The 20,837-nt window shown below is 34.2% G+C and overlaps 1 protein-coding gene across 1 annotated transcript in view; it reads right to left on the reverse strand.

The window, feature by feature from the left end:
- Positions 1–2,956: 2,956 nt before the first annotated feature.
- The window catches only part of LOC137622915 (probable G-protein coupled receptor Mth-like 1), a 30,322-nt gene continuing 12,441 nt past the window's right edge, over positions 2,957–20,837 (reverse strand). The window contains exons 2-9 of the mRNA XM_068353476.1: positions 15,520–16,923; positions 14,526–14,820; positions 13,996–14,259; positions 10,792–10,870; positions 9,842–10,035; positions 7,727–7,898; positions 6,860–6,949; positions 2,957–4,581 (exon numbers count right to left, since the gene is read on the reverse strand). Of these exons, the coding sequence (XP_068209577.1) occupies positions 4,170–4,581; positions 6,860–6,949; positions 7,727–7,898; positions 9,842–10,035; positions 10,792–10,870; positions 13,996–14,259; positions 14,526–14,820; positions 15,520–16,884 (2,871 nt within the window). The 5' untranslated portion in view covers positions 16,885–16,923 and the 3' untranslated portion in view covers positions 2,957–4,169. The remainder of the gene's footprint in view (positions 4,582–6,859; positions 6,950–7,726; positions 7,899–9,841; positions 10,036–10,791; positions 10,871–13,995; positions 14,260–14,525; positions 14,821–15,519; positions 16,924–20,837) is intronic.

Consider the following 20,837-nt stretch of genomic DNA (forward strand, 5'->3'; position numbering starts at 1 on the left):
TTGAGATAGGTTGGAAGGGTGAGTGGAAGGTGTAATTAAAAGCCTACAGTGTACCGCAAGGGGTGTACTGACAGCAGTATTACCCTCCACAAACTCTTTGGAAAAAGTAATTATATTGGCTATGATAACAGTAATGATAGATATTACAAAAATAGAATCATTAATATTCAATTAAGAAATTACATAATCTTAATTAAGAAACATTCTAATTCTGAAGAATTCCTAACTCATTTATATTACTACTCAGAAAATGACTTTTAATTCTATTCCTGCAATACCAAACTCATCATCAGCACTACAGTATATTGTTTTCAGTTAAGTTTAGGTATTATGAATACATGAACGTTCCTTTCACTTTCACAATGCATTTCCAACAAGTAGAAAGAGCAATCTCAGATTTCAGACCTCCGTCAATGAAGATTGTCAATATTTTACTCAAGTCTACGGACCAAGCTTTCCCTCTTTCATATGTTGACCCTGAAGGAATCTACTGTATGATGAAAATCTTTGATCCGAATTACCACCAAAATCTAATTGCTTATAAGTTAGCCAATTTCTACTGAAAATTTCATCTAAATTCATCAATAAGTTTTTGAGTTAGGCTGGTAAGAGAGAGAGAGAAAAAAATAAAAAACAGGGGTGTAAGCATAATCTCCTTGGCGGAGGCAATAAATCTAAATGAATAAAGATTCAAGAACACTTTTCTTTTCATCAAAATTAAGTTCTCTCAGTCACCAGTCTTCTGCCCACTTGACTTTCCAAGGTGACTTACGCGGCGAATCTTTCGGTCGTTGGTGTTCAACATATGACTATTTTGAAATATCTATGTTCCTTCATTTGTTCATCTTACCATCCCTTTTCTTCTCTTTCTGCAAGTTCGTTTTATTTGCATCTCTCTCTCTCTCTCTCTCTCTCTCTCTCTCTCTCTCTCTCTCTCTCTCTCTCTCTCTCTCTGTATGTATTTCCTTATTTCCCTCTGTAATGCATTTTGCAAGGGGACAATTAACCTCTCAACAATGCATGTTGCTTTTTCTCATTCCGTTTTTATTTCATGACGTCAAAGATAATGGAGCTACAGAGTGCTTAATTGTTTGCAGAAGTTTTGCTGTTAGGTGAGTGTTAAGAGGCACTACAATGTATCCGGTAATGTAAGGTAGAAACATTTTTCAGAGGAGTAAAAGTCTCTTTTTATGTAATGCATCATATTAAATCTCAGTGTTAGTAGTGGATTTAACAATATAACACTTGTTGATATGAGAGAGAGAGAGAGAGAGAGAGAGAGAGAGAGAGAGAGAGAGAGAGAGAGAGAGAGAGAGAGAGAGAATAATAAATAATCAATTAGTGATTGTTCAAATAGTGCAACATTTTTCCTGCTTACCAAAATCAAAACATTTATTTTGTTTTAGTTGGACACCTATGCATTGATCCATTTCTATTTAGATCTCTTGCAAATTAATTTACTTAACATTGCTGAATGAATTTAACCTTTCAATTAAAAGATTGCCATCGAAATTTGAAGTCTGTCGTGAGGGTTTGTAATCTCAAAATGGACCAAAACAAAAATTTAAAGAGGAGAGCAGAGTTAAGGTTAATCTTCGTTCTGTAACAATAATATTTGAGGGCCACCATTAACAAATGCAGCTGTTTCTAGTCCACTGCAGGACAAAGGCCTCAGACATGTCCTTATTCATGTCTGGGGTTTGGCTATTTCATCATCACGAGGGCTAAACGATTGAACAAATAGGAAAGCTAATACTCCTGATATCTAAAGAAATTTATACGAATCACTTTATAAAAAAAAAAACGATTGAAATGAATGTAAATTTTACAGTGCAGAACCGACTCACCATTAACCCATTTTCGACAAGAGCATTTCTATTTAAGTGACAACCGTAAAAGTGTAGGAGTAAAGTCTGCAAAGAGCATCTCATTAATAGAACAACCATTTTTATGCTTATTGTCCGGAATATTGTGGGTTAAGCGGTTTTCGAGCATTTGCTGAAGTTTAGCATTCCCACCTTGCAAAATTGTTTGGACCTATTTTATTGGTGTCTCTGGAGGGCCGTTGTTGGCTATCCCTGGATAGCCTCATGACAAGGAATAACTCATAAAAAACTTTCTGGTGACCAAAGTCTTATGTGAGTGTTTGTGTATTTAAGTTATCTCAGGTTTTTAGAAGGTTTAAAGGCCAATAATGAATGTCCGAGGCAAGGGATAGTAACAATACCCTAGAGACTGACCATATATGAATATGATCAGCATTCAACCACCCTCTCCACCCAAGCTAGAGCCAGGGAGGGACAGGCAATGGCTGTTGATGACTCAGCTGGTAAATCAAGATGCCCTCCAAACCCTCCAACCTCAGCTCACAAGGATGGTGAGGCTGCAGACTCTACAAGAAACTATCAAGCTTTGTGCGAGACTCAAGTCCAGCAGATCACCAAGCAGGGACGTTTCCAATAGGCAACCACCAGATGTCAAATTTCGATGTGACCTCAAAACTGATATAATTAATCAAATTCTATTTGATTATCTACCTCTCCCTTTGATAATAGATTTCTTTTCTCTTGACATATCATTAGACTGCTCTGTTGGAACATGGGTGGTTTAAAAGATAGAAGTATCATGACACATGAATAAACAACACATCAATAGCGCAAACATGGTTTCTTGTTACACACGCGACTAAAATAGTCCAGATTATAATTTTGCAATACGATCACCATTTAAAGCATTCAACTATAAGCAATGTTTTTATATATTTTTTTTCCAGAGCCATTTTCAATTTTACAACATGAAATTATTACTTACTGATTCGCGACCAAAACAGCTTTGGCTTTGGCATCTTTGACACAACTGCTTACCAATTAGCATTCAGAAACAAGTAAACATAAATAGTGTATCTTAATATCTATTTGATGAAGGAGCTTATTTACACAACCAAACATTTGTACTGTTTATTATCCTGTCTTTATATATGAAACTTTTAGTATAATGCCTTAATTCATATATAATTGGAAACATCCATGTATACCTCCATTTGTTAATCCTGTCATCAGATGGATATTTTTCAAGGAGTGAAACTAAATCTGAAGAATAGGATGGAACTCCTTTCATTTGGTAAGTCCGAGTCAGGAAGGTTTTTGTCCTTTTAGTACATTACCAATACTGGGAAAAAGTCAGCTTTATCTGAAGCAAATATTAACCTCGGTTATGGAAAAAAAAAAGATAGACACGTATTTCTTGGTTCGATCACACGTACCAGGAAATTGTTGGTAACTTGCACTGCACCCTGAAGAAGTTTATATAATGCACACGAAAGCGTCATATACTAATGAGTTTCATTACTTCCTGCTGGCTCTTGCACTACATTTAGTAACGTGATCCTTGTGGCAGTGTATCATATGAAAGATCCTTCCTTTACGACATACAAGGGCACTGACCCTTCACGGTCTACTTCCACAGCTTTTAGGGTTAATTTTTAATGACCATATGCTCAAGGGGAAATAACTCTAATTCACGAATCTGTGCCCAAACCTCTAAATCACTGGGCATAAAAGATGTCTTACTTTTTCTGATGCCGAAGATGTAAAATATTATCAGTAGATATAATATTTGAGTATCCATAAAAGATATCTTTGTCAAAATATTTGAGAAAAACTGAAATCGATATTTAAAAAGTCTTTTAGATTTGATGGAAAATAAGCTAACATTCTATCACATTACAAAATATACCACTTAGGTAAGATCTAGAGATATGTTTTCAACGCCCTTTTCAATCATATTATTAACACATTTTAAGTGTCACTATCACCATGAGGATGTAGACATAGGTTGGTCAATACTTCATGGACATCACAGTTCATTATTTAAGCACTTAATTATTTTCTCCTTGACGTCTAAATTTCTGCATCTACATTCTACATCTGGGATCTTGTATTACACTCTACCAAGGAGTTTCAATTTGGCACGATATCAAAAGCACTTAAAACAAAAATGGGCATATCTATGAACTTATTCAACCACTTACTTATTTTCCCTTGACGTTTCTATTTATAGTGTACCTGGGATCTTGTAATAATCTTCACTAAGGAGTCTCTACTTTGGCACAAAACGCAACAGCACTTAGAAAAAAGAAAACCGGGCATGTCTATGAAAGGCTTCAAGTTCTACACATTGGTATCTTTTTCTTTCATATTATTAGACCCATCGACACCTGTCGTCTCCTCGTCATGCTGGTAACCAACATTAACTACGCCACTGCTGGTCCCATAGGCTGAGCTATTTTCTTGAGCTTCCAGAAGCGAAGGGTTATTCTGGTTAGAACCGGAGTGTTGAGTCCCCGCTGGTACACTTGCCATTTCCTTGGCTGACTGCTCTGTGCTGCCTGTGGTGTCTTTGGAGGTCTCTGGAGTATCTGCCACATCGGATTCCTCAGTCATGTTGCTGTTGAGTTTCTGAAGAGTCCTTCTGAATATCTTTTTCATACCCGCTTGCACTAGCTGCCTTTTCTGTTTGCTCACCATGAAGATGATGAACACGATGACTCCTTGGAGAGTGTTTAGGATATCAGTGACCACCCTGCAAGTATTTATGTCTTCGTAAGATGCGTGTTTAGGACTTAGATTAATTGTACTGCATATGTATGCATCGTATACTTCATATGTTATTAATGATTTCAAGTACCCCGATGATATTCAAAGAACATCTCTTCATAATCCACCCATGAATTTTGTATACTCTTGTAATTTCAGAGATGCAATTTGAATATCCTTTGAAACCGGGAGTTACACACTATGTGAGGGATTAAACATGAGAAACCCCAGACCGATGATACGAATTTGCGAAAAAGAACTACGTGTTATTACTTTACATGGAGAAGGTGATGCATGAATGAAAAAAACTATATAATCATATCAAAGGGAATACAAACTGAGATTGGATGGTAATTAATTATGCTTTTCATCGAAATTGATTTATATCAAATAGTTTGGGACAATTGTTTAACAAAGCAGAGATTAGACATCCGTCATGATGAGTTTCAGATGCTCTAATCAGGTTCAGTAAATCTGCTTTAAACAGAATAGATACAAAGTAAACATTCAGTTTCCTCATGTACTACTTTTTCCCAAAATCATTTCAGGATTTATATGGATACAACTCATAAAATATTTGAAAGAGAAGATGAATGTTTGTAGAAGTATAGAATGGAGCGTGTGAATAAATTACTGGAAGCGATTTGTCAATGTTGAATATAATGGAAACGAAGAAACGGTTTGCAAGAATCGCTTGATTAGTCACCCCCATTAGAGGAAAAAGTCATATGGTGGGATATATATATATATATATATATATATATATATATATATATATATATATATATATATATATATATATATATATATATATATATATATATATATATATATATATATATACATATATTCATATACTGTATATATATGTACAGCATATATGTTATATATATATATATATATATATATATATATATATATATATATATATATATATATATATATATATATATATATATATATATGTGTGTGTGTGTGTGTGTGTGTGTTTATATTTATACATATATATATATATATATATATATATATATATATATATATATATATATATATATATATATATATATGTGTGTGTGTGTGTGTGTGTGTGTTTATATATATATATATATATACATATATATATATATATATATATATATATATATATATATATATATATATATATATATATATATATATATATATATATACGAGGTCCATTCAAAAAGTATCCGACCTTGGTTCATAAAAGGACAAATAATTCACCAATAAGCTAATTAGTTTTGTGGGAGCTGACAGCACTCTTACTGTGCATGCGTGTAAATTTTAAAAGCTCTAGTGTGTGGCAGTACCTGCCTGTGAGGGCTAGAGTTCAGAAATCCAGCACAAGCTCGTCGGATTTTCGTCCTTACACAACATGTCGGAGCGCATCGAGCAGCGCTACTGCATTAAATTCTGCTACAAGCTTGGTGATATACAAATGCAAACTATCCAGAAGATTCAGCGAGCCTTTGGCGATGGAGCCATGGGAATAACACAGATAAAGGAGTAGTATAATTGCTTCAAGCAAGGACAAACCTCAGTTAAGAGCAAGCAACGGTCAGGCAGGCCATAGACCAGCAGAAACAAAGGATTCGTTGAAGATGTTCGTCGAATAGTGGAGGAGGAGGACGACTGTCGTATGACCATCAATGAAATTACTGAAGAAGTAGGAATAAGCACAGGATCAGAAATATGGGCGGCGTGAAACTGGCAACTGCACCATGACAATGCACCTGCTCATTCTGCCCTCTTGATCCAAGCTTATCTGGCCAAAAACAACACTCTACTTGTTTGGAATCCTCCCTACTCTCCAGACATGGCACCTTGTGACTTCTGGCTGTTCCCTAAACTGAAAACAACCCTGAAAGGGAAGCGTTTTGAGTCGAGAGAGGAAATTATGAGAAAAACGACAGGAGAGCTTTACAGCATCCCAATGTCAACATTTCAGAGGTGTTACCAGCAGTGGCAGCACCGGTGGGAAAAGTGTGTGTACTCCCAAGGGGAGTACTTTGATGGTGATTGAATAAGCAAATTTCAAATGTACAATTTTTTTCCTCTATGGACCAAGGTCGGATACTTTTTGAATGGACCTCGTATATATATATATATATATATATATATATATATATATATATATATATATATATATATATATATATATATATATATATATACACATATATATATATATAGATAGATAGGCTATATATGACTGCGTTTTTGGAAATGTGGTGCGACCTTACCATGCCTCCTTGGGAGGGATCTTCAGAGAAAGTACTTCTGTGAACCAGCAGATGGCCATCATGGCAAAGATACTTAACCTTTGACGAAACCTGGAACAGATCAGGAATTTGTTTTTAATTTTTTCATTTGAGTCTTTTGTTCTATTTTTTTTTTTATATTTTCATATGTAAATAAAGTGGAATTTTTACTTTGTTAGGGAATAAAGCATAACAGTGTTTATTGGAGATTTTACGTTATCATTTAAATGAATTTGATTATTGTATTTAGAGAAAAATCATTTGAACTGTGATAAATAATAATAATAATTTTAAAAACAATAATGATTCATGATAACACAAAATGTTTCCCAATTCGTCCCTTTTTAAGTCTACTAGATATTGATATCTTTATGTAAGTTTAAAAAAAAAATAAATATAATAATTCTGCCATAGTACATTTCTATTTTCCTCTTGTCATCGAATAATTAACTTTCATTATTAAACTTAATAATTATCATCGGTTTTTTCTTACTTAGTCTTTTTAATCTTGTTCTAAAAATTTAATAATTTCTTTATTTTTTCAAATTTAATTGAGGTTTAGAATTAATTTTGAATTCATTATCCTCATTGATAATTTCTTTATTTTTGCATTTTATTCAGGTTTGAGAATAATTTCTAATAGTCATTATTCTTTTTCTCTTATCAATTTTAAACAAAACTTTCTACTCTGACCTACAGTAGAGGAACCATTTTTTTCAGGTTTAAAAGGTCATTTTTAAAATTGCTCTTCAGTCCTCACCACTTAACCTTTATTACATTTAATTAAACTATTGAAAACTGACCTAAAACACCAAGACATCTAATATAAAAGCAAAGGAAGCCACTTACAGTGCTAGATGCTTTCTGTTGAAGGCCCGGGGCGCCTTGCTCTTCTGAAGGATGCAGGATAAGCCCGGCTCGGCTTGGCACAGCAAGAAGATCACGTGACCCAGCATACAGAGACTGGCCGTGTTCAGCGTTGCTATGACCAGGTAAAAGTAGAGGAATTGGGCCTTTTCATCTGAAAAAGGGAAGAAAAAAAAGGTCAAGGTTTGGTGATGGATAATTCAGTATTGCTTACAAGATGCTTTTAATGTACATTGAAATAGAAAAATAAAATGTATATTTACATTGGAAAAAAAGTGTCAAGATTTTGTGAAGGATGGTTCAGTGAAACTTGCATAGGCAAAAAAAAAAAAAAAAAAAAAAAAAAAAATATAGGTGTTTTTATTTAACGAAGCCTGAATTTTGACAACAATTCGGTATATTTATATTGAAAGAGAAAGTGTCAATGTTTGGTGATGGAAGATTTAGCAAAATCATAACATATAATTATTTTGTTTAGATGGTGTTTTTAAGGTACAAAATAAAAATTCTCTGTATAATTACATTGGAAAAACAAGCGTCAAAGTTTGACAATAGAAAATTCAGCGAAGCCATATATATATATATATATATATATATATATATATATATATATATATATATATATATATATATATATATATATATATATATATATATATATATATTTCTTTATTTATTTATTTAAATGGTGTTTATAAGGGATATTAAAATAAAATTTCTCTATATTTACATTGGAAAAAAGTGTCAAGGTTTTGTGATGGAAAATTCACCTAAACCATAACATAGAATTATTTTGTTTAGATGGTGTTTTTAAGGTATATTAAGATAAAATATCTATGTATATTTACGCTTCCAATTAATCAAGTAATTCCTGGTGCAGCCAAGGGGATGTCATAGCTCTGATGATGATATTTCAACCACCAATTAATAAATGATTACATTTTATGAGACGAAATGATGAGAATGATTTCATCCTAAAATATAAAGAATCTCATTCCAAAAATATGGTTATTCTAATATACAGAAACAAACAGTGATTCCATACTCCGGCTACATAATATTCTTTAGATCATGTGGGAATTTTATTCCGTAGAAACACCTGGGATTTCATTTTGTAAATCTTTAATGAAAGAGAAAGAGGAAAAGATTATGATGCAGTACGCTTTAAATAGCGGTAAGGATTGTCCTAGTAATGTGATGTGCTATTTCACAGAAAATGCATCTTCTATTTACTAATGGTGAAAATAGGTATTAGTAGAATATTACGATTATTAGTGGATGCTTGAAGTAAAAATTATGACAAAACAAGATAGATTTGCATCGCAATTACAGTAGGTCAAGTAAATACAAAGTAAATACATTAAGGCAATTAAGTGCAATTCTTGACAAAGTCAATAAATTTATATAATGTAAAAAGTTACGTTTAGGTAAAATGATTTGTCTCGGGTTCATGATAAGAATGTAAAATATACATTTTGTATTATACTCTATCTCTATCTCTCTCTCTCTCTCTCTCTCTCTCTCTCTCTCTCTCTCTCTCTCTCTCTCTCTCTCTATATATATATATATATATATATATTATATATATATATATATATATATATATATATATATATATATATATATATATATATATATATATATATATCTATATATATATATATATTCTATATTCTATCTTATTTCTCCTCCCTTTGTTTTGTAGTTTATAGTTTATATGGGAAATAATTATTTTAATATTATTACTGTTCTTAAAATATCTAATTTTCCCTCGTTTCCTTTCCTCACTGGGATATTATCCCGGTTGGAGCCACTGGGCTTATAGCATCCTGCTTTTCCAACTAGGGCTGTAGCCTAGGAAGTAATAATAATAATAATAATAATAATAATAATAATAATAATAATAATAATAATAACAATAATAATAATAATGTGTGTATACATGAATATTTGCATACATTCACTGTATATACAGCATATATGATTATATGTCTATCTATCTATCTATCTATCTATCTATATATATATATATATATATATATATATATATATATATATATATATATATATATATATATATATATAAAATCCATTTACCTGCGAACCAGCAAGACTCCTTTCCAAATCCTGGAACGATCAACCCAGCAGAAGCCTCGGGAGAAAGCGACTGCATGCAGAAGGTCACCACAACGATGATAAGGGGACAGCCGAAGGCGTAGGCTGAATACAGCAGGAATTTTTGCATGTCCTTCTCCAGGATGCCCGTCAGAGGAATACATTTTACGGTGGATCTGTTGGAATAACTCGAGAGTCAATTAAATGAAATAAAATATTAAACATACAATTCTCTTCCAGGATTAAATATGGAAGGCAACGTTCATATCTGGACAATGACTCAGGGTATTTCTAGGGTATGATCCTTCTCCCCTTGGGAGGAGGTTAGGGTGTTTTGGGGTAGGAGTGGTGCTGCTCGTCTCATACCCTTTCTTTGGTCCTTTAGCCGATGCTGGTACCCATCCATAGCTAGGTCAATTGGAGTTAAGTTAGGCTGAGGGCTCATCACGAACCATACTATTACTAGATCAAAGTACTGCCATTGAACCATGGGTGATGCGCATACACCTATATTACACAAATGCACATACACACACACACACACACACACACACACACACACACACACACACATATATATATATATATATATATATATATATATATATATATATATATATATATATATATACATATATATCACAAGTGAAGCCGTTTCTAGTCTACTGCAGGACAAAGTCCTCATCATGTCTGGTGTTTGGGCAATTTCCATCGCCGTGGAGTGGTTATGGTGGGAGATTTTCGTCTTATTGTTCACAGAAAACCAACTTAATATGGGTGGCCCTGACTAGTACAGCTTTCCTGATCATGGCGATAAGCAAATACTTTCACCACATTGTATGTGTGTATGCACATGTGTATGTATGCATGTGCGTATGTATGTATTTTTTATACGTGTGTTACGTATGTTCAAAAATGTAAAATGTTCCTACCTGATCACTCTCCAGATGTCAAAGGACATGACACTGAGCCAGAAGAATGCAGCGTGAAGTGTAAACTGACTGAAGAGTCCTGCAAAAGAAACAAATTTCATGTCAAAATGACTATAAAGATCAATTACATTTAATAAGATTATCTTTGACATTCATCCTTCTGAGATGGATAGAAAAAATATTTCTATTTTAAACATTTTCACCAGTCTCAGAAGCTTCTCTTTAAGATCACCAATCAACGCTCATTTATATTCATTTTTGTTCCTTATTTCTTTCTTCACTTATATCAATAGATGGGTGTCAGCATCTGTTGAAATTATGTTAAATACCGCAATCACTTGTAATGTGTAGCATAGAGCCACATAGTTACATATGTATGAAGAGAAAAATATTAAGAAATAAAAGAAGGCAAGTTATAGAAAAAGCAAGACTTCATAAATAAAATTGGTTCTTTCCAGTTACTTGTTTGACATAGATTTAATAGAGTTTTAATAATAACCCAAATTTCAATCACAGACTGTATAAACTTGATGCATTCATCTCAAAATCAAAAAGGATTTTTTATATTAGGCCTGATCTCGGTGATACATGCTATTTATTCAAAATATTATATACGATCATGATTTAGACATATTTGTGGCATTAGTCTGAAATGTCTGATCTATGATAAAACAAGTTATGATTTTCAAAGTACCTTTCCTTCGTGTTTTACATATATAAGCATGTATATTATTATTATTATTATTATTATTTTTCTTATTACTATTACTTGCTAAGCTACAACCCTAGTTGGAAAAGCAGGATGCTATAAGCTCAGGGGCCCCAACAGGGAAATTAGCCCAGTGCGAAAAGGAAAAATAAAATATTTAAAGAAAGAGTAACATCAATATAAATATTTCCTTTAACTAGAGTAAAAGAAACTTAGATAGAACAGTGGGCCTGAGTGTACCCTCAAGCAAGAGAATTCCAACCCAAGACATTGGAAGACCATGGTACAGTGGTTATGGTACTACCCTAGACTAGAGAACAATGGTTTGATTTTGGAGTGTCCTTCTCCTAGAAGAGCTGCTTACTATAGCTAAAGAGTCTCTTCTACCCTTACCAAGAGGAAAGTAGCCACTGAACAATTACAGTGCAGTAGTTAACCCCTTGGGTGAAGAAGAATTGTTTAGTAATCTCAGTGTTGTCAGGTGTATGAGGACAGAGGAGAATAGGCCAGAATATTCGGTATATGTGTAGGCAAAGAGAAAATGAACCGTAACCAGAGAGAAGGAACCAATGTAGTACTGTCTGGCCAGTCAAAGGACCCCATAACTCTCTAGCGGTAGTATCTCAATGGGTGGCTGGCATCTTGGACAACCTACTACCTACTTATATTTTCTCGTGCATATGCATGTATAAACATATCGATTCAAAAAACATATGTATAAAGACCTATGGAATAATGATGGGAATAAAACTAAGAGACAAAAAAGAGCAACATTGATACGAGAGCAAACTAAAGGATGAGGATGTCCTGACAACATGTAAGAAAAAGAAATAGACATGGGCAGGACATGAAATAGGTGGGCATTAACAATAACAGAATCCATCCCTGGAGATTGCAAACAGAAGCAGGGGAAGGAAGAGAAGACGATGGATTGACGAGGTAAGAAAATTTGCTAGCATAGAGTGGGATAGAAAGACTAACAACGGCTGATGATGATAAAGTATATACTCATATACATGCAAGCACACATACACATATGCATCCACACATATGATCTTTGTATATATAATATTAATAACAACAATAATATTATCTATATTTTCATTGTATATATATATATATATATATATATATATATATATATATATATATATATATATATATATATATATATATATATATATATATATATATATATATATATATATATATATATATATATATATATATACATACTATGTATTTATATACATACATAAAAGTGCCTGTATGTGAGGGTACGTGTATATGTATGCATAAGTATGTATGCATTTCTGTGTGTTCTTGTATTCATATATTTTGTGTATATATATGAGAATACGCATCTGCCTGCACTTGCTTTTGTATGCAATATATATATATATATATATATATATATATATATATATATATATATATATATATATATATATATATATATATATATATATATATATGTACAGTCATATGCACGAAAAAAGTATAAATTAGATACAATTAATCAGAGTATAAAAAATGATTAAGAAGGTTTTCTATAAGTTGGAGGGTAGATACTTAAATATGCCAACAAAATAGAATGAATTCTACTTATACTTTAGTCTCCTTGTGATATGAGCTTCACAACCTTTATAGATATACATTACATATATATTGTAAAACTCCTCTTCCCCTTTTTCGCTCTCCAAATGTTTTTCAAATTTTTCATATTCTTACTCTATCATGTATATTGTAAAACATTTATTTCCAATCACTACTCGAGACGATGACTTGAAAATAGACGAAACCGGTCAAGACTGAATTAGTGCTTTCATTTTTCCAAGTGACTTTTTTTTGGCTAAACAACTCATGTTCCTTTGAGTTTTAAGACCACAAACACACTAAAGATTTATTCATTTACGGAATTATCAGTGTTAAGATTTTTCTTTTCAAAACATTATTAGACTGTTTCTGATATGGGAAGTTTCCCACTACCTTGAACGAACATGAGACCAAGAATATGAAAATGGAAATCATATCGACAACGAGGGGCTTGAGAGAGAGAGAGAGAGAGAGAGAGAGAGAGAGAGAGAGAGAGAGAGAGAGAGAGACTTTCGTTTAATCGTTCACAGCAAACCAACCTAATATGGGCGGCCCTGACTAATAAAGTTTTACTTGACATTGCAATACACAAACCCTTTCCTCACGTTAATGTATCCCCACTTAGACTATGTGTGTGTGTGTGTGTGTGTGTGTGTGTGTGTGTGTGTGTGTGTTTGTAAGTGATAGTGTCTGCGTGTTGTAGTAAATAAGAAAGAAGGAGACAATAATAAAATGCTACTCAAGAAACAATAAATTAACGAAGCTCAAAATGGTTAGAAAATGGAAGCATTAAAAGCCCCGCGTTTGCAGAGAGAGAGAGAGAGAGAGAGAGAGAGAGAGAGAGAGAGAGAGAGAGAGAGAGAGAGAGAGAGAGAGAGCTTATGCTTGTAAAGACTTACCATTGAAAACGCAATGCCCATACTGCATATGCTTCGCATACTGGAAATTCACGAAGAACCCAATGTAGGCCAGTAGGAGCGAAGTCGAGTAGGAGAGGAAGCAGTAGCCCTGGACATTGAGGAGCTTCTTGGCGAAGAAGTGGAAGAGAATCAGCAGCACCAGACAAGCGATGGAGATGAACATCCCTATGGGGGCTATTTTGAGCTTCCAATCTTGGACAGCAGAAGGCTGACTGATGCAGTACATCACGAAGTACTTATTTACTGAAGGAAGGCAATGAAAGTCAAAATTTAGTCTAAGAGGATATAGCCTATCTATCTGGAAGCTCTCAAGAGAGAGTATATCATGGTCAAACTATTAAGAAAGTCATAATATTTACTATACTTACATGGGTAAATATATGACTTTTGTAATTTTCATTTGATGATGGAAAAATGGATGGAATAAGGTTATAAAATTTAATGGCAGAATTTGATGTGTTTCAAAATATTAACATTTAATGCCCCAAGTTAACATATAAACAGCTCACCCTCTTTGTAATAATCAACACAAAACATATCGTTGTCAATTATCTGTTCACTTCCAGTCAAGTTGAGTTTGCCATTCAGGAGAAGATGATAACTGCCTTCGAATTTTAACGTGGTTTTGTAACGGCAGTCTGGGACCAGTGGCAACAACTGAAGGTTCGTAGGAGCGTCAGAGACGTCCCCTGTTAAGTTGTAGAAGGTAAGGTTTGAATTCGGGCTTCCAGATACGCAGGTGGTATGAGATTTAACTTCTCCATGACCGCAACATTTCTTAATACACGTGGCTTCATCGCATATCTGAAATGGATGCTGATAAGTTAGGAAACAGGAGTGCTAGTTCAAAGTTGTGTAATTTTAAGGAATACAGCATTTGCTATTCACTATAAAATACATATATGGTGGGGTTTAATCCTCCACTTATCAATAAGACACATATATATATATAATTATTTTCTATATACACCAAAACTTAACGCCCTTCTAAGTAAAGTAGTAATAATGAATGGCCTTCCATAAACCCCAATGCAGTTTTAAAATATCAGTTACTGATGATAACTATATAGACCTTTGAGTTGTACTAGCGTCCATTTAACCCATTTACTTTACCTTGATAGTATTTTTAAATCTTATTACTGAATCTCTGAAAATATGTCACCACCTAAAATGAGAATATATACTCAAATAATCTTATCGTACTCAAAATGTTCATAAAGATTTAGTGAATTTCAACGTAACATAATCACTGGTGTGTTAAAAGTGTAACACTTCAAAAATAACAAACTGCTCTTGGTTGGTAGGGGTAATCAATTGTATATACTGGAAGATATGAAGCTAAGATACATAAGCATGACATGCTTTAGAAAATGATTAGTAACTAAACATCTTTTGTAAAGAAAGAAAGAAAAAAAAGCATGACAAGTACCAATACTTTATAGAACTGAATATCAAAAAGTAAATCTATAGACTGGCAACATCATCATATTTCTTTTTTCCTACCTTCTCTTTATCTGCCATGCACATCAAAGCTGTGTAACCTCCATCTTGTTTCTGATCTATACAATACTGCGAGGTCTGCCTTCTCATTGACAAATCGGTCCACTGCAAATAGCTTTGTACCCCGTTTGCGCCCAAAGGCACGCCCGTGTCAGGAAGGCTGATCTCTCTGTACTTAAAGTTTTCTGGACAGGTCAACATCATTGTCTCCCAAGAAAAACCGTGTGGAATAGAGTCTGAATCCTGTTTATTACCTATCAGAGGATCAAATGGAGATGAATTTGTTTTGGCAGCACAATCAGTACCAAGTAAAATTTCACTGTTTCCACAGCATTTCTTAGCTATGACAGTTGGCTTGGATTTAGTCTCAATCCCTTCTTCAACGGCCTCATTTAATGACAGTATTCTTTTCTCCAGTTCATGTGGTTTTGTCATCTGAGGGGGGTGTTCTTCTGTCTGAGATGAAACGAAAGAAAGGGAATCATTGGTTGAAGGTCTAGTGCTAAAGGCTTTAGTTTCATTATTAGCTGAAAAGTCATTGTTTGAATGATTTTCTTCTCTTACAAATTCCACAATATGTGAAATATCTTCTGACAAAAGAGATGTGTCATTGATCAATAGAGCATCTTTATTTGTTGATGGGGAGAGGGAAGGCTCTATCTCTCGAGCAGTAGCCAGAGGAGCCTCTATATTTGTTGAATTATGGGAAGGCTCTCTGACTCCAGTAATGGAGTGAAGGGCCTCTCCATTTGATGAAATATGGGAAGGCTCTCTCTCTTTATCTGTGGACTGGAGAGCTTCTCTATTTATCGTTGAACCATTGGATAAGTTTCCTTCTCGATCAGCGGTTAGAAGAGCTTCTCCATTTGTTGTTGGACTTACGAAAGGCTCTCTCACTGTAGCAGTGGACTGGAGAACTTCTTCATGTGTTGCTGGGCTAGGGGAAATCACTTCCTTTGTAGCATTAATCAAAAGAACGTCTCCACCTGTTACAGGACTAACAGTAGATCCTACTTCTGATGGATTAATTACTTGCGAATGAGTGTCATTCACTAACGTCACAGATGAGATGAGCTTGTGATCTGTCCTATCTGAAATATTTGAAGATTGTGTTACCAGTTCCACTGCGGAAGGAGAAAACTGTAATGAATCCAGTGTAGGAGATCTGTTGGCGACGAAATTCGAGTTCCGGTCGATCGCTCCATCCGGCAACCCAACTACAGCGAACGATTTTGCTGTCGACCGTGGAGGCAAAGAGTGGACGACTGTGACAACGAAGAAGTAAATGAAGAGAGAAGACATTTTGGGGAGCATGTGAAGGAAAAACGGTTTAACTGGAAGTGATGCCGTGGTTTGTCTCCTCGCCATTCTTGGTGAATCAGGTTGAGCTTCTGTAGGTCATCACTCCTGTAAAAATCAGATAATATGATAAAAGAAAATATCTTAATGAAACAAGAATAATAATACTGCAACCAAACACTAAAATATTTTATTCCTTTTAAAACTCTTTTATAATGGACATTAAAGATCAGAAAAATCAAAACCAAAAACACTTTGCACATTTACTCTACTGATAACAATATATGAATTTCCTTCACTCCTTTAAGTCCTCAAACATCTCTGCTGGACTAATACTTTTTCCTTCTCTGTATAATACTTACAATAGTTTTAACTGGTTATATTGTATTTAGTACTGAATAGGTTTGAACAGTTATATTGTATCAGGTATTGAATGAGTTTAAGTAGTGATACTATACTTTAAAGGTTTAAAGGTCACTCATGAATGGCAGAGGCAAGGGGCAGTGAGAATGACCATATATATACATATATATATATATATATATATATATATATATATATATATATATATATATATATATATATATATATATATATATATATATATATATTATATATATATATATATATATATATATATATATATATATATATATATATATATATATATATATATATATATATATATATATATATATATATATATGTAACACAAACACACACACACACACACACACACACACACACATATATATATATATATATATATATATATATATATATATATATATATATATATATATATATATATATGATCAGCGCCAAATCCACCTCTCCACCCATGCTAGGACCAAGAAGGGACAGGCTGCTGATGACTTAGCAGATAGACCCACAGTCTCCCCCAAACACTCCATCCTTAGCTCACAAGAATGGTGAGGTTACAACGACCAAATGAACTAACGAGTTTGAGCGGGACTCGAACCCCAGTGTGGCGATTACCAGTCAGTGACATTACTTCAGTGGTCACCACAACCCTACTTTAGTTGTAAATAGTTATATTTATAGTTATGGTTATAAAATTGAATTGTTATATCACTACTGGTTTAGTCCATCATCTATAATCGTGCTCTTCTGAAATAGAGTAGACACCAGGAAATTTCATTTGATTTTGTTGAAGCAGAGGCCGATGGTGAAGGCAATCAATTGCCGGATTCATTCAAGAGTAATGAAAAACAAAAAGATGCATGAAGAAAAAGAGAAAAAAATGGTGGCTGAATAAATGGGTTCATTTTAAGGAGAGAAAGAGAAAGAGAGAGTGTAAGATAAATGATAGAGAGAGAGAGAGAGAGAGAGAGAGAGAGAGAGAGAGAGAGAGAGAGAGAGAGAGAGAGAGAGAGAGAGAGAGAGTAGAGAGAGAGAGAGAGAGAGAGAGAGAGAGAGAGAGAGAGAGAGAGTAATATAAATGATGAGAGGAGAGAGAGGGAGAGAGACTGTATGATAAATGAGAGAGAGAGAGAGAGAGAGAGAGAGAGAGAGAGAGAGAGAGAGAGAGAGAGAGAGAGAGAGAGAGAGAGAGAAAATAAAGTAATACATGCTTATAATAATAATAATAATAATAATAATAATAATAATAATAATAATAATGACCCCTTAAAGATATAAATATTATGCCCTCGTAAATTTCCTGTTTCAGTCCCAGTGAGGCAGGAGGGAAAAGCGAAAATAAAGTTAACATCCATTTCCCTTCCGTTGTTTCCTCTTTTTATTCTCCCTAACAGAATTAAATTGCCAAGAGAGATCATCAAACAAAACATCCACAATTTTCAAACGCAGTGCTCAACACCACACCTATACACATCCACATTTACTGTATATTAACATGAATAATTATGTCAATTGGGATTACAAAACGGCCCAGCGACTGATTCTTTCATTCTACTGTTAAGATTCGGAACTCTCTTTCTGCCTCGGTTTTACATTTCCTTCTTTCAGAGGTAGAAAAATTCTTATTCACTGAAAGGGTTAAATACTGCACTGTAATTGCCAATGGCTACTTTACTCTTGGTGAGGAGAGAAGACTCTTTAGCTATGGTAAGCAGCTATTTTCGGAGAAGGACACTCCAAAACCAAACCATTGTTCTATAGTCTTGGGTAGTGCCATAGCCTCTGCACCATGGTCTTCCACTGTCTTGGGCTAGAGTTATCCTGCTTAAGGGTACACCCAGGCACACCATTCTATGTGCTTTCTTATTTCCTTTCCTCATTGGGCTATTTCCCTATTGGAACCGTTGGGCTTACTGCATCCTGATTTTCCAACTAGGGTTGTAACTGAGCTAGTAATAATAATAAAGGTCTGTCGCTTTCCTTCCCTTGTGGTGAAGACGCAAACTTATCAACGCTTGTCTGGTCTTCTTTGACTCACAGCTTAAAAATCTTATCATTTCACTCCCGTCCTATTAACATCTGTATTTGAATAGAATCAAATCGAAGCACAAAGCGTTCAAACGGCTGAGGAATCAAGCCCAGAGAAAGTTACAGTCCTATCTCTTCCAAAATCGAAGTCCACTTAGAATAATTGCTTTTGTAATGAATATCAAACATTTATGTTTGTAATAAAGAGGCTGCAATGGAAAAAAAAAAACATTCTTACATTGTAAGTAGTTCTGAGAAAAAAACAAAAAAACAAATAGAAGGCATAATTACTAAAATGAGCCATTAATTCTCTGCAGCACTTATTTCAAATGACTTCCGTTGTGGTGTCAACTGGCGTTCCTTTGGTACACGCTAAATAGCACTGGATCCTTCATTGCTATATGGATGAATAGATGTGTATCATTGTTGGTTTTGTTGCTACTCAACTTGAGGACACAATTATATGGCAAAACACTCCCTAGCCTGTTTAAGAAAGATTCAACTGCAAACAGACTATGACTATTTGAAAAAAAAAAAAAGAGAAAAACAAACAACAAAGGAAAAACACACGGAATGATAATCATATACCAATCCACAATAAATGAATATTACATGCACTTACAACTATAGCGAAAAAAACGCATACATTTTTTTTTGGCATCAAGGCCTGTATTTGATATCAACTGGACGTGTGAATTTCTGTCACTATTTTTAACTCTGTAGGCGCTTTTCGTTTTCATTTCGACACGATAACACCTGCAGAGTGCAAGGATTCCAGTTCTATAGACAAAACACAGTAAGTGATTGTCAGAACATCACAACTAGTAACGACACAAACGGCATTTTTAAATGTTTTATAAAAAAAAAAATTCATCGCTCTAGATATAAGCAATGAATATGTTTTCTAGCGTTTTGATTATATAACATAATAACTTGACTAACACTTAAAGGTTTAAAGGCCGCTCATGAATGGCAGAGGCACGGGACAGTGACATTGCATTAGCAAGCAGGACAAAGCCCTAGAGACTGACCACATATGCATATGATCAGCGCCCAAGCCCCTCTCCACCCGAGATAGGACCAGGGAGGGCCAGGCAATGGCTGCTGATGACTCACCAGGTAAACCTATAGGCTTCCCCAACCCCCCCCCCTCTCCACAATCTTAGCTTACAAGGATGGTAAGATTGCAGACACTAAAGAAACTAACGAATCTGAGCAGGACTCGAACCCCCGTCTGGCAAACACCAGGCACAGACGTTACCAATCAGGCCACAACAACCTTAAATTATCCATTACCTTATAGTGTCATACATGTTCCATTGAATTCATAAAATTCGAAGGACAAATAATGATGAAATTCTTATTACCAAATGGGGTTTGTTAAAATTTGCATTAAAAAACGGTAAACGTCTGGCAACATTCATTTCACGATTTTTACCGTTTTAAAAACGGATATATTGACGTAAAAGAGGGATATTACGGTCACCAACCCGTAAAAAATAATAACAAAGTAAGGTGAAATTACGGTCGCCTGTATTTTACTGCAATACGGTTGAAAACAGTATATTTTTACAGAGAATTTCCAGTTAAAATTACGTTTTTTTTTTTCC

The sequence above is a fragment of the Palaemon carinicauda genome, chromosome 30, assembly GCF_036898095.1.
Source record: "Palaemon carinicauda isolate YSFRI2023 chromosome 30, ASM3689809v2, whole genome shotgun sequence".
Lineage (NCBI taxonomy): Eukaryota > Metazoa > Arthropoda > Malacostraca > Decapoda > Palaemonidae > Palaemon > Palaemon carinicauda.